The 13,339-nt window shown below is 39.1% G+C and overlaps 1 protein-coding gene across 4 annotated transcripts in view; it reads right to left on the bottom strand.

The window, feature by feature from the left end:
• The window catches only part of CDK6 (cyclin dependent kinase 6), a 228,415-nt gene that overhangs the window by 13,018 nt on the left and 202,058 nt on the right, over positions 1 to 13,339 (bottom strand). For all 4 annotated transcript variants that reach the window (XM_090287226.1, XM_090287227.1, XM_090287228.1 and 1 more), the window contains one exon: positions 2,632 to 2,682. In XM_090287226.1, the coding sequence (XP_090143352.1) occupies positions 2,632 to 2,682 (51 nt within the window). The remainder of the gene's footprint in view (positions 1 to 2,631; positions 2,683 to 13,339) is intronic.

The raw sequence follows: 13,339 nt of genomic DNA, 5'->3' as shown, positions 1-13,339 counted from the left end.
TCAATGTATTTGCATATCATCATCAGTTACCTAGAAATTGGTTACAGTGACTCTTAGTAATCATTTAGAATCTTCTTATTTGCTGCTTTCAATATAATTATATTGAGTTAAATCTGGCAATACAGGCAGCTGAATGCCAAAAGCTCTGTGAAAAACAGTGTCTCTGTATCAATACGTGTGTGAGGTGTATAATTATATACATGTTTCAATATAATATAATAAATATAATATAATATTTCTATTCTATTCTATTCTATTCTTATATAAATAACTTAAAAGTGTTTGTAAATCTATCACCGCCCCTGTTACCCATAACAACCTCCTGCGACATGCAAGTAAGGTCTTATGATTTGTTTTATAGATGGGGAAACTGAGTTAGAGGAATGAAATGAGCTGCGAAAGTCACACACAGCAAGTTCAGCCACAGAGCCTGGAGTGAACCCAGTTCTCCTTATTCCAAATCCAATATTTTATTTCTATTTAACTATGACTCTGCTCCTAAATATGCTCTAAAATGCCACAGGCTAAAAGCATTCAGTTTCACTTTCAAAGTCCTTTCTGTTCTTTGAAAGTATAAATCTTCCTAAACACAAACATTTTTTTCTTTTCCTAAAGAGAATGTGAATATAACTTTCTTTTAAAAAGTTCACTTTAATACAGCATGGACTTTTATGGCCCATATGTGAGTGTGGTGAAATTCTGATAGGTCCATTAAAAAGTGCTTGCATCAAATTTCAGTATTTGGACAGCTGAATGTAAGCCTCAAAAGCTGACATTTGTACTGGAAAGAATGACAGAACACAAAACCTATAAATGGCAATGATGGTGGGCACCGAAATCATTTTTCAAGTTCTGTAGAAGTGACACTAGGGTGCAGCATTGTCCCTTTTCTCTACACAAAGTAATTGCACTCAGAGGAAACAGACATAATTTCAATGAAACAGTGCCAGAAACCAAGAAGTAAAATCTAAAGGCACAAAAGACGCAGAACTTTGTGGCTTCTTTCTGCTGGCAACCTAGGCTCTTGGGCCTTTGCCAAAGGTGGACATGGCTTTCGCTTGGCAGTAGGTCAAACATTCTCATCAGAAGTTCCTTCTGGTTCATCTCACAGGCTTCATATACTCAGGGGCACCAACAATGTTCACAAGATTGTAGGTGCCAGGGCTGGAGGTGGACCAGATGCCCAGGTGGTGTCAGTGGGGAAAAGCAGGTGAAGGACTTCAACGCTGGGCAAGCAGAGGGTCACTGGTGTATGTCCGACTTTCCCAGTTCACTCTCCACAGTAATGGGGAAGAGTAGATGGGAGTTCATCACTGAACTGGACATCCAGAAGCAAGTTCTGTCCCAAATCCACCCATCTTACAGAGTGGTCAGTGGAAGCAGCAGTTGTAGCAGTTGCCCTGGACCCCAATATCTCCCAGACAGGAAAATGGGCAAATGTTTTTCAGACCTTAAAGCCACCCGGCTCTGATTCAACTGAGGCACTGGTACTAACAGATGTCTATTGGAGCTGCTTCCAGTCACCAAAAAACAAAGTCAGGTTCCAGTTGTATTCCAACTGTTTTTAAGCAGTCACACTTGAGCAGATAGGGTTAAAATAGAATTCAGATTGCAAATATCATAAAAATCACTGGGATTCCTATAAAATGGTCACAGACCCATGATCAGGGCTATTTCTGGTTCCACAGCTCCTAGCTTCTTCCTACTCCACCCCAATTCTGATGGGACTTGGCAAATTTACAAATCCCAAAAGGAAGCCATATTGCCTGCTTTGTGAGAAGAAAAGCCCCCTTTTACATTCTAGAAACATGAAAGCGTACATACCCTCACATGCACACATGCAGACATGAATGGAACTCTGCAAATCATCAAGAAGCTAAGTAACAGACAACTGGAACCAAAGAATTTGAGCACAGAAAGGAACTTAGAGAATTTAAGCCCTAAGTTTCATTTCTCAGGTAAAGAAGTTGAGGAACAAAATGGTTAAACAATTAATAACGAATTATAACAATAGCTAACATTTTAAAAGCATTTACTATGTACCAGACACGATGTAAACTCTTTTTAGGGTATGTTAAATGACTTACTCAAAATTGCATAGTTCTTTAGCCATGGACATAGAATCTAGAATTCTCATGTCCTGTTTCAGTGCTCCAAAGAACAATGGATTATGTAGCATAGCATTCTTCGTCCAGGAAAACAATGCAAAACCAACCTGGATGAGTGAAGGATACTCAATGGGGACAGAAGCCCAGTGGGCAAGGATGGGTTACCAGGCCATGGAGTGTGGCACCTCCGATGGTGGATGCATCTGAAATGACCCCAGGCAGACAACACATCCGAACTCAAAAACAGGAGCTCAGCCAAGCAAACGAACAAGGAGGAGCAGCACAAAGACCCACATGAAGAACATACAAGCAGAGCGGTGAGGCCACATGTCATGATGGGCTCTGTGTAAAACAGCATCTCTGCCATGTCCCCACTCACCACACAAATAGAAACATTGTCTGCAGCAGCAGCTTGGGGTAGGAAAGATAAGAGATAAACGTATTATGTGAACGTCAGAGGAAAGTCACTGTCAATGTTTTAATGCTACAGAAACTGATGTAAAATTACAGGAAAATTACTTACTCCAAGATTTTCCCTAGTTGGTCCACATCTGAACTTCCACGAAAAAGAGGCCTAAAAGAATAAAGATACATATTAAACAACGAGTATTTTCAGGTTACATTTCAATCATATTTGTCATTACCATTGTTTAACAGGAAGCAAAATATTCTTTATGTATGTGGAAGAGAAGTAAGGAATAGAGACATCGTCCCTTTTTCTTTAAAAAAAAAAGTTTAAGAAATATGTTTACTGATTTGAGAGAGAGAGAGAGAGAAAGAGAGAGAACGATTCCCTCCCATACATACCGGGGATTGAACCCACAACATTTTGATGTACAGGATGATGCTCCAACCAACTGAGCTACACTAGGCAGGATTGAAAGCTTTTCTTAAATGTCACTCATGGTAAGGATCTCTCACGAATATCTGGTGGCACCTGATGCCTGTGTTTTATAATCATGGCTATCTTATTCATGGTCATTGTAAAAGTAGTGCCACCGTTCACATACAGGTTCTGGCTTCAAAGTTCTACTTTACTTTGTTACAGGTGGAACACATCACTGCCCTAGTCTCAAACCAGGGGAATGCAGTATTCTTGGAAACTGTTTTTGGTCAGACTCCCAAATCCCCCTTTCCTTACCACTAGGCAATCATAGTACCTCCTCATGAGTCTCTTCTTCCACTTGTCCTGAATGCTGCAGTGAGTTACCTCTGAGTCTATTTTTCTGATTATACCACTTCCCTTTCTTCCTATATTATAGTAGGTAAGCATTACAAGTTCCAAATCCTAACTCTGGACTTCAGAGGCAATTGTAAACACACAGCCCCCATTTAGGATTTAACTGGCAATTAAATCAGCTCATTCTTCTGGCATCCACCCCCTCCCCCCACCCGCCCCGAGTAAATCAATACCCCTTGAGAGCAGGGACTTCTCTAGGTTTGCCTCTAACCTTTAGCCTGGTGTGTTACCTGAACAGGTGCTGGGTTAATAAATATTGTATTTGATTTTATATACACGTACGGTACACATGCAAATGTTCCCTAACTCCTTGCTCAAGGAATGACAAGTATTTTTCAACAATAATATGTTTAAAATATTTGTAGCCTATAAACAGAGATCTAATTTTATAAATATTATATTTTAATTTATAAATCTTTAAACTTGACGCCTTAAATATTTCCTATGCACAGTAAATAAACTCGCTATATATAAAGAATCCTGCAAAGTCAAAGCATTGCAGCATTAGAAGACACCTTCAAATTCTTCAACCATACTTTCTACTTATTATTATTAGTAAAATAGTTATTTTCAAATGCAGTGGAAAATAATTTATTTGTGGCAGTTATAGGCTGAATTGTGCCCCCACCATTCATGAGTTGAAGCTCATACCCTAGTATCTCAGAATGCGACTGTATTTAAAGATAGGGCCTTTAAAGAATTAAAATGAGGCTGTTAGGGTGGACTCTAATCCACTCTCGTCTCCTCCTAAGAAGAGGAAATTTGGACGCACAAGGAGACACCAGGAGCATGTGTGCACACAAAGAAATAACCACGCGAAGACAAAGCAGGAAAGAAAGCAAACCTGCTGACACCTTGATCTTGAACTTCCAGCCTCTAAAGTTATGAGAAAATATACTTCTGTTGTTGAAGCTACCTGGCCTGCAGTGGTTTGTCATGGCAGCCCTTAGTAAACTCATATAGGCAACAAGCACATCCCTAAGGTAGCCACGTTCATAAAGAATTACGAAACTGGGTTCCACAAGACATTCAGACATGTTTTAAAGATATCAAGGTGAGAAGATGAAGTTTTAGAAAAGCCACACAATGGAATCTTGACAGCCATTATTTAGAGAGCACTAATGTATGTGGGGCATAGTGCCACCTGCTTGCCAAACATTGTCTCATTTAGTTCTCACACTAACTCCAGGAGCATGGTGGTATTATTATCATCCTTATTTCCAGGTGAGGAAACAGAGGTTTCAAGACTTCTCCTAGGGACAACTAACAAATTGCAGCCTTAAATTTCAAACCAGGTCTGCCTAGCCCCAAAGTCTGAAGATTCACAACTATATTGTAGTACTTTTATTTTGATTACTAATGTCCTCTGCATTACATACAGTCAAGGCAGCTAAGCCTTGGGGTGAAATAGTACAGGGGTGCATGAGAAGCACTTTATAGAGAACTTGGTGTCTCACAAGCTGGTGCCTGTGGGATTCTGTACTCAGACTGTTTGCATGTGTCCACGTGTCTTTAAATTCTTGCTCTATTTTAACAAGGAACAAACAAAGCAATTCACCAGATTGACTGAAGCTTTATCCTCTCTATAAACTTGCTGACTGACGACTCTCCTAGATTTTAAAATTCTTCCCCGAGCCCAATCGTCTACACTTCCCTGTTTTGCTCCCATCTTAACTGATACACCATTTTTCATTCTTTCCAAATCACAGAACCTGGGTTGCATAAAAACAATTCTCTTTCTTTTCATACTCCTCTGTTTCCTTAATAGTTAAAAGTATGAAATTACAAAACTAAGTATAACCAGTGTTAGGAGGTTTGGGAACAAACACAAATGACCCCTCTACATGAAGCATATATTTCAAATGGCTGGAGGGATGGCTGTGTGTGCCAGGTCAGCAAGCGCAGAGAGAACGGGGAGCATCAGTTTAACGTGATGAGCTGGTGGAGCGGCTATGTCAGTAGGCCAAACCCCTCCACTCTTCCTGAAGACTGGAATCCACAGAGACATGGGTGAAAAGACCTTTGCGCATCATGAGCAGTTTAAGATAAATGTTGGCCATGGCTATTGGGAAGCAAACGGGGCAGAGGAACTTTAATGGATGTCATTCCCAGGTAAAGGCCTAAGACAGTCTCTGTCCTGGGTGGGCACTGACACCTAGCCCGAAGCTCCACAGTGGCAGTGGTTCATACTCTTACTGTTTTGATTTTCAGCTCCCTTTTGGTTTTTGTCCCTTGGCAATATTTCTAACTTATTTTGCTGGTTCCATTAGGCATGTAAGCACGTGCGATCCATTTTCTTTTACATTTGCTGGACGCTTTAGCAGAGGACTTTCAACTCACGGAGTCCTCCCTACAGCAAGAGCCAGACAGAGGTGTTTGCCCATCAGTTTGGCCTCCTTTGATAGAGTGCAGCAAGTAAAGGTCTGAGTCATAGTCATTCTTCTATGAATATTGCTAAGGGACAAAACCTGCTTTGGGAATATAAGAAACTTGGAGTAACAATTCAGTGAACAGACCAGAATGACTGCCACCTTAGGAAGGCCTGCAGTGCGACTCTGGGATCTACTAACTCGGCTTTGTAGTAGTCGTGGATTGGTTTGAATTAATACAAAATCACTAAACTCTGTATGCAATTAACTCCTAAAAAATGGATCTTTGCATGTAAATACATAGTCACAAGACAATGGAAATGGGGCATATAAAGAAGGGAAGAGGCCCAATTGGAATCAGTACTCTCAGCTGACCAAGAGGTTGGACTCAGATATGATCAAACTCTAAGAACCATCTATTGACTTTCCGGCTGAAAATTCTGAATATTTTGTATGAGCTAGTTTTATGACAGAGGATCAGGAGCATGGAAAAGTATAATGGGCTCAGTGGAAGAATAACACCTTTCAACACGATGGACTCTTCGGTGTGCTCTGGTGGAGTACAAAGATGTAAGAATAAGACTGCTCCAGGGAACTTGTGTGGCAGAATGTGTTTTGAAATAAGGCTCTATGGAAAAAAAGCTATGGCCGTAACACATCTCTGAGCTGTGTGCACCATGTAATGGAGAAACACACAGGACTGTACTTTCATTGAGATTATTTTGAATATTTCTTCCTTCCTCAGATAAGCTGAGTTCAATATCCTTTAATTCATATAATTTATGGTATATCTCAGGTGGACAAATATAAACATGATCTTTGATTATATTCTTTGGGTTAGTGGTGAGGGACAGTTTAATTCTCCTGCCTTGAGTAATTTTATAATTGTACAAATGATTCAGCTAAAACTCAGACATGCATGACTCGGCCTTGGCTGGTTCTTTATTACCATGACATAGAGCTGAGCTGGAAGGAAGTAGAGGGTTGAAGGAGCAAAGTAGGGGGAATAAAAGATACTTAAAGACAGAGGGAGAGAGATGGCTAGATACAGAGACAGGCTGAGGAGGTCCAAAATAACTTTGAATTGTTTCTTTCCACTGCCTAAAAATGTAGCCCTCCTGGAAATCTTTAGAGAGGCCCCGCGTGAAGACGGAAGACGAGAGAGGAATGCTCAATTATATACCACGAGACACAGGCTCATAAAAGTTAAAAGCTGTGCATTTTTTCCAAACCATTGCAGGGAGAGAATCCACTAAACTATCCCATCTTGTCTGTTTTTAGACATAAGCCCTGTCACAGGTGACATGCTTACTAATTCTTTTTAATTAATTATTTAAAGATAAAATTAGCAATAGAGATATTCTACCAAGAGTAGTAAATCTGAACCCTATTTTTATAGTTTTAAAAATACTTCTTCCTTATATAGACACTTTTTTTGGGGGGGGGAGAGGGATTAAATTAATAAAATGAAAAGATTGCACCTACCAAAAACATTCCCAAATAAAGTCTGTGCAATTGCTTTGACTGGAGAAACACATTAAAAAATCTTCTTATTATACAGAATAATACTTAGTCAGTAATGTTTGTGCTTTGCACTATATCAAAAACTACAATTACTTACTGTAGATGACCTCCTACCGGTTTAGCCAAGTGCTTTGGTAACGGTACGCAAACATTATTTTCTTAAGACCTTTGCTGAATCTAAATTACATTTCTTTTCTCTTCACCTTGCTTATGATCATCCTTTCTCTTTTTCTTTAAAATACTTTATTTATTTATTCTCAGAGAGAGTAGAAGGGAGGGAGAAGGAGAGGGAGAGAAACACCAATATGAGAAAAAAGTTGCCTGTCGCCCGTGCCCTGACCAGAGACAAAACCTGCAACCCAGGCATGCGCGCTGACTAGGAATCAAACTGTCGACCTTTTGCCTTGGAGGACGACGCCAAACTAACCGAGCCACACATTTCTTTTCTTTTCTTTTTTTTTTAATTATTTGTTTGTTTGTTTATTTATTTTTAGAGAGAGGGGAAAGCAGAGAGAGAGAGAAACATCACTATGTGGTTGCCTCTCACTTGTGCACCCAACTGGGGACCTGACGTGCAACCTAGTCATGTGCCCTGACTGGGAATTGAACCAGCGACACTTGGCTCACAGGCCAACACTCAATCCACTGAGCCACAGCAGCCAGGGTTGCCACACATTTCTTTAGAAGATTTTGTCCACACTCACTTCTTGAGACTATTGCATTCTATTGCATAAACCCTTTTTCTGTCTTTCCTGGCCTTCGGCCTTTTTCTATTTGGAATTCTCAGATGAACTACAAAGGAGCCTACTGGAAGGCTTCTGCCATGCTACTCTTTGAAAGCACTTTATCTGACAAGATAAACAATATCTGGGGAAAATTATCTGCAATTGAACATTGCCATGAGTTTTTGTGAAAGAGAATTTTAGGTTATTTCCAAATATTTCCTTCAAATATCTTCTTTCACCAGTATACTTGGTAATTGTTAATGCTGACAAGATACATTCTTTATGAAAGAAATACATTTTTCATTTGTATGTATTTTTTTCTAAAAGGAGATTATTGCAAAACATAATGGCAAAATTGCATTAATTTCAAACCACAGCCAAGTTGATTCTCTTCTTGTATCACCTTAGGTATAGCCATGCCAAGACAAGTATGGTTCTTGGGGGTTTTTAGCAAGGATTTTCCCCAAGGCATTTTTGAATTTGTGAGAATTTAAGCCTTAATGTTTTCTCTGCCTCTAACATGTTGATTTATCAGGGTATTTGTTGACTTGGGAAAGGACATAGACTTTGGTGAAGGACTGTCCTGTGTGTGAATCCCCTACCAGATGTTTCTCCCTGAATGAGATTAGGAAAGTCACATAGCCTCTCTGAACCTTATCTGCCCCATCTGCAAATGTCCAGTTTATAGTAGACCTACATAAGTGGCAACCACATACCCATACACTTTCTCATACTCATACATGGTAGATACATGGTAGACATCTTCCTGGCCATTGTTATACACAGATGATAATGAAGTAATTTCACATGGTTAACAAGAAAGGAAGGGGACATTAGTTACCATGTGGTGGGTGTACAAGTCACATTTAATCCTAATAGTCCTTCCTCTGAAGTCATTATATATTCTCTACACCTGTTACAACTCTTTTTATCATGAATAAAATAAATAATAAATGTCAAATTTTCCAATAAGGATTAATTAATTTTGAATTGGCTATCTAATTTCTTCTTCTGTATGTAGTTTTAGTTAAAAATTCTTCTCTCAGTGAAGAGAATTTTCTTGGGTTAAATTTCAGATTACATGCCTTTTTAAACAAACAACTAAAAGAACATAAATATCATTCACAATCTCAATGAAGAGTGGAAAACAACATTAAGAAATAAGGTATGTTTTCTAGCAGAGGAGAAATGAACACTGATGTGTCTGTTATAGAAAGGAAATAATTCATGCAGAATGGAAGATGAAAGATTTCGTTTAGTTAACAATACTTTCATTGTACTAAAAGGAGGAGGAAGTCATGGATCACCCTACAGAACACCTTGGTAACACGCATTTCACCTGCATCTATGCTCTAGCTGTTAGCTTTCTTGACTAGAAGAGGAATTTTCCATGTTCATAAAACAATTTTTAAAAATATCACCCAGAGAATGTCTACTATTTTATACTTGTTCCCACATTCAGTTTTAGAGCTGTTATCTGTTAAGTTAAAAATGTCTATCACCTTACAATTACCACCTACTCAAATAACAAGATTAAGCAGAAAATCAATTAACTAATTTTTTTTTTTTTTGTAAACACTAAGTGAGTGAGCTCTCATTAAGCACAAAGGGCTGCATTAGGTGCTGGGGAATAACCCCTCACCAAAAACAAATATTAAATAATACATGACCTTACTATATAATATACATATATTTAAATTATATTCTACATTTTAATACAAATATATTAAAATAAAATTTATAAATACCTACAAATAAATATACATATATAGAATACTACCTACTACCATAATAATCCTTGCCCCCGTGGGAAACAAGATATACAAACATAGGACCATGAAATAAAGAGAATTTCATCTCATTTTGCTGGTGGGAGACAAAAGCCCAGTGCAATCATTTAATTATTACTAGGATGTTGGGAGGTGGTTTGATTAACTTTTGTTTTAAACAGGTGAGAAGTAAAGTAACTTATCCAAAGAAACACAGCTCAGTAAGTAGCTAAGCTGGTATGACTCCAATAAGCAGCAAACAGCAATATTTTAGAAAGATTAATATGGCAGAGCTTTACTGACTCAACCGGAGGGGATAAAGATGGAGCCAGGGAGGCCAAGGGGGAGAGGTCAGTGGACGAGTAAGATGACAAGAACCCAAAGTAGGCAGACAAGAAAATGGGGAAGGACGCAAAGACATTAAAGGAAGGTGATCTGAACTTGGTGAAAGGCTCAACATGACATGGGAGAAGAAGCATGACTTTATGTTTGTATTATTAGTAAAGCCAGGCAAAATGAGAAAGGCGGGGAGAGGGTGGTGGCGGGTGAAGAAGACTGGAAAATAATTAACTTAGTTTTAAACCTGTTTTCTTCTGTAGTAACAAATTATGTGTAAAGTGATACCTATGAAATTTTAGAATGAAAAACATGCAAAAACGGCAGTTAATCATACGTAAGAATATTGAAAATATGTCCACACAAAATCCTGTACATGAGTGTACACAGCAGAAGCATTCATAACACCCAAAGAGTGGAAAAGGCCCAAACGTCCACCAACTAATGAAGCGATAACCAGAATGGAGCAGAGCTACGCAATGTGGTGTCTGTCACTCAGTCATAAATAGGAATGAAGCACTGATAAATGCTGTAAATGGATGACCCTTAAAGACGTTTCACTAAATAAAAGAAGCCAGTCACAATAGAGCATGTGTTTATGGTATGATTCCATTTATAAGTGTAGGAGAGGCAAATCTATGGAGTCAGAAAGTAGATTAGTGGTTGCCTAGGATGGCGGTATTGGACTGCTGATGGGCATGAGGTTTCTTTTTGGGCTGGGGAGATGGTTGCAAAACTCTGGGGATACACTAAATGAAAAAGCATTGGATTGTACAATTTACACTGGTGAATCGTGTGGTATGCAAATTATATGTTAATAAAGCTATTTAAAAATAGTAGTTAAGAAACTATATTTCCAAGCAAACATGAGATTCAGAAGGACAGTAAAAAACTGCTAAGAAAACTGCTTTAGATCTAAACATGTGAAAGGCTTAAGTACATGTACATAGTTTGAAGTATAGTGACAAACATTTATTTTACCATATATTCAATGAGGTACCCATGTGAAGACATGTTCTGAAAGTTCCGAATAACTTATTAATATGACCTGAATTTCCCCAAACACCTGATTCATCAGGTCAGCTTGAAATAACAAGTCAAAATGGTCTATGTATAAAGAGGGCATTCTTATAAAGCTACTGTTTTATGCTTTCCTCTGGATGATGAGATTATGGGGAATTTGTTTTCTGCATTTTTCTATTACTCTGTCCTTAGCATTTTATGAGTACTAATTACTTTGAAAATCAGAAGAAAACAGATCCCAACATGGCTACTTGCCATACATTGCATGTATGTAACCTGTTCACCTCACCTCTTCTCTACTGTGCTAACCCACTTCTACTATACGTTTACCGGTTGGTCTCTATGGACAGACTGCAAGCTCTCTGAGGACATACCCAACCCCTACTTGCTTCTGTAGTCAGGGCACATAATTTACTGCCCACTCTGCCTATAACTGGCACTCATTTAATACATAATAAATCTCTTGTCCTCCTACCAAGAAGACTTTCCTTTCTTTCCATCAACTTCAATCCTTGCTGTCTCAAGATATGCCTGCTTGGTTCATTTCAGTGTCATTCAAGTGTGAGCATGTGTATTTGCACAGATATGTACATAGAGCAGATGTATACACACTTAGAGCCAAACTGGATTTGATTTATATTGTTGTATCCATTTATGCTTTCACTGGTCTGTGGCACTAGACAATATGTGCCTGCAGATAATGGGTATTTAAAAACCGGGGCTAGCTGACAATTAGACCCCTAAATCTAAGATCTTGTCAAAATCATTAAAGAAGCAACAAGAAGTATGTAGGATGGGAATTTTGCCCTTGGGTGCTGACTTCACGCAGGTATGCAGGACAGGGATGGGCTCCTTGGAAGACAAAGAAAGACAAGTGTGGAGAAAAAGTGTAGCAAAGGCAAATCAGAGAGGAGGGATTAAATAGGGCAGGGAGGGGAAAGAGGCTCTTAGGGAAATGTGTCCAGAAAGGAAGAGGGGCTGGTGGGGAAGAGCATGGTGAAAAAATGTAAAAGCCCAAGTAATACAAGGGAAGGACTGGGGCAAAAAGAAGAATCTGAGATGAAGTTCTCTCGGTGAGACAGACCCCAAGAGGGAAATTCCTCACTCCTCTCCCAGGGAAAGGCAGTGTTCTGCCCAGTTAAGACCAGATGAACAGAAGTTAGAGAGTGTGCAGCCATGTCTGTCCATAACAGGGGACTCTGAGTCTGGTAATTTCCTTTAAAATAAATAGCTGAATTAACTTTTCCTTGTTACCAGATGTAACTAATTTATTTCTCCACAGAGGGCTCATATTTACTGGATTATGAGTAATGAGAGAGAGGGCGGGGGAAAGTGAGGGAAAGAGAGAGAGACACCCCACTGTTTTCCAGTTCAAGATGGAGAATTAAAATTAAACCAGAACTCACCAAACCACTTGAGATTTCTGAAACACTGCAGAACTTACACATTAATATATTAAGTGACTTAATTCCATCTATGACTAAAGAAGTGAGATTATTAAGATTTATAAAGATATCACTTCAACAATTATTATCTCCTATTGGCCAGAAATAAACATTTTTCTTAAATATTAATACTTAAAGAACTGCCTTTTCTTCCAGTGCCATCTCCTGTCTTAGTTAGCTTGAAGTGCCCTAACGAAACACCGCAGACTGGGTGACTAAAACAACAGAAGTCTATTTCCCACAGCTCTGGAGGCTGAGAAGGGGGCTCTCCTCTGGCCCGCAGACCTGCTTGCTGTGTACTCACCTGGCTGGAAGAGCAAGCTCTCTGGTGGGCCTTAATCCCATGTTGTGGGACCCACCTTCATGACCTTATCTAACCCTAAGTATGTCCCAAAGCTCCCATCTCCAACTAGTATGAAATTGGAGTTAGGGCTTCAACATCTGAATTTTTGGGAGGTGCACAAACATTCAGTCCATATCACTTCCTTCCTCGTGTTACTAAATACAGTACCTTTCATACCTTTAAAATTAGAAACCTAGGCTGGCACAATCTTGTCCAACAGGAATAATAACCATGATTTGTCTCATTCTGCGTCTGGGATCCACACATTCATTATATATACTTTCTGGTAAGTTTTCTTGCCAAATTACTCATTCATTACTCCCCGCAGCGCCTCCTTTATCTCTTGCTCTCTGATCACACTGCTTAGGGAACAAGTTCTTAGGGCAGGAAAGAAATGATCGTGTACAGCTAGTTACAGAGGCAGATTAAGGTCGGTTGAGGCCTCAGGCACAGAAGA

This window comes from Furipterus horrens, unplaced genomic scaffold, assembly GCF_987537825.1.
Source record: "Furipterus horrens unplaced genomic scaffold, mFurHor1.1.pri manual_scaffold_9, whole genome shotgun sequence".
Taxonomy (NCBI): domain Eukaryota; kingdom Metazoa; phylum Chordata; class Mammalia; order Chiroptera; family Furipteridae; genus Furipterus; species Furipterus horrens.
Note: the sequence above shows the minus strand (reverse complement) of the source record. Positions and strands in the feature narration are given on the sequence as shown.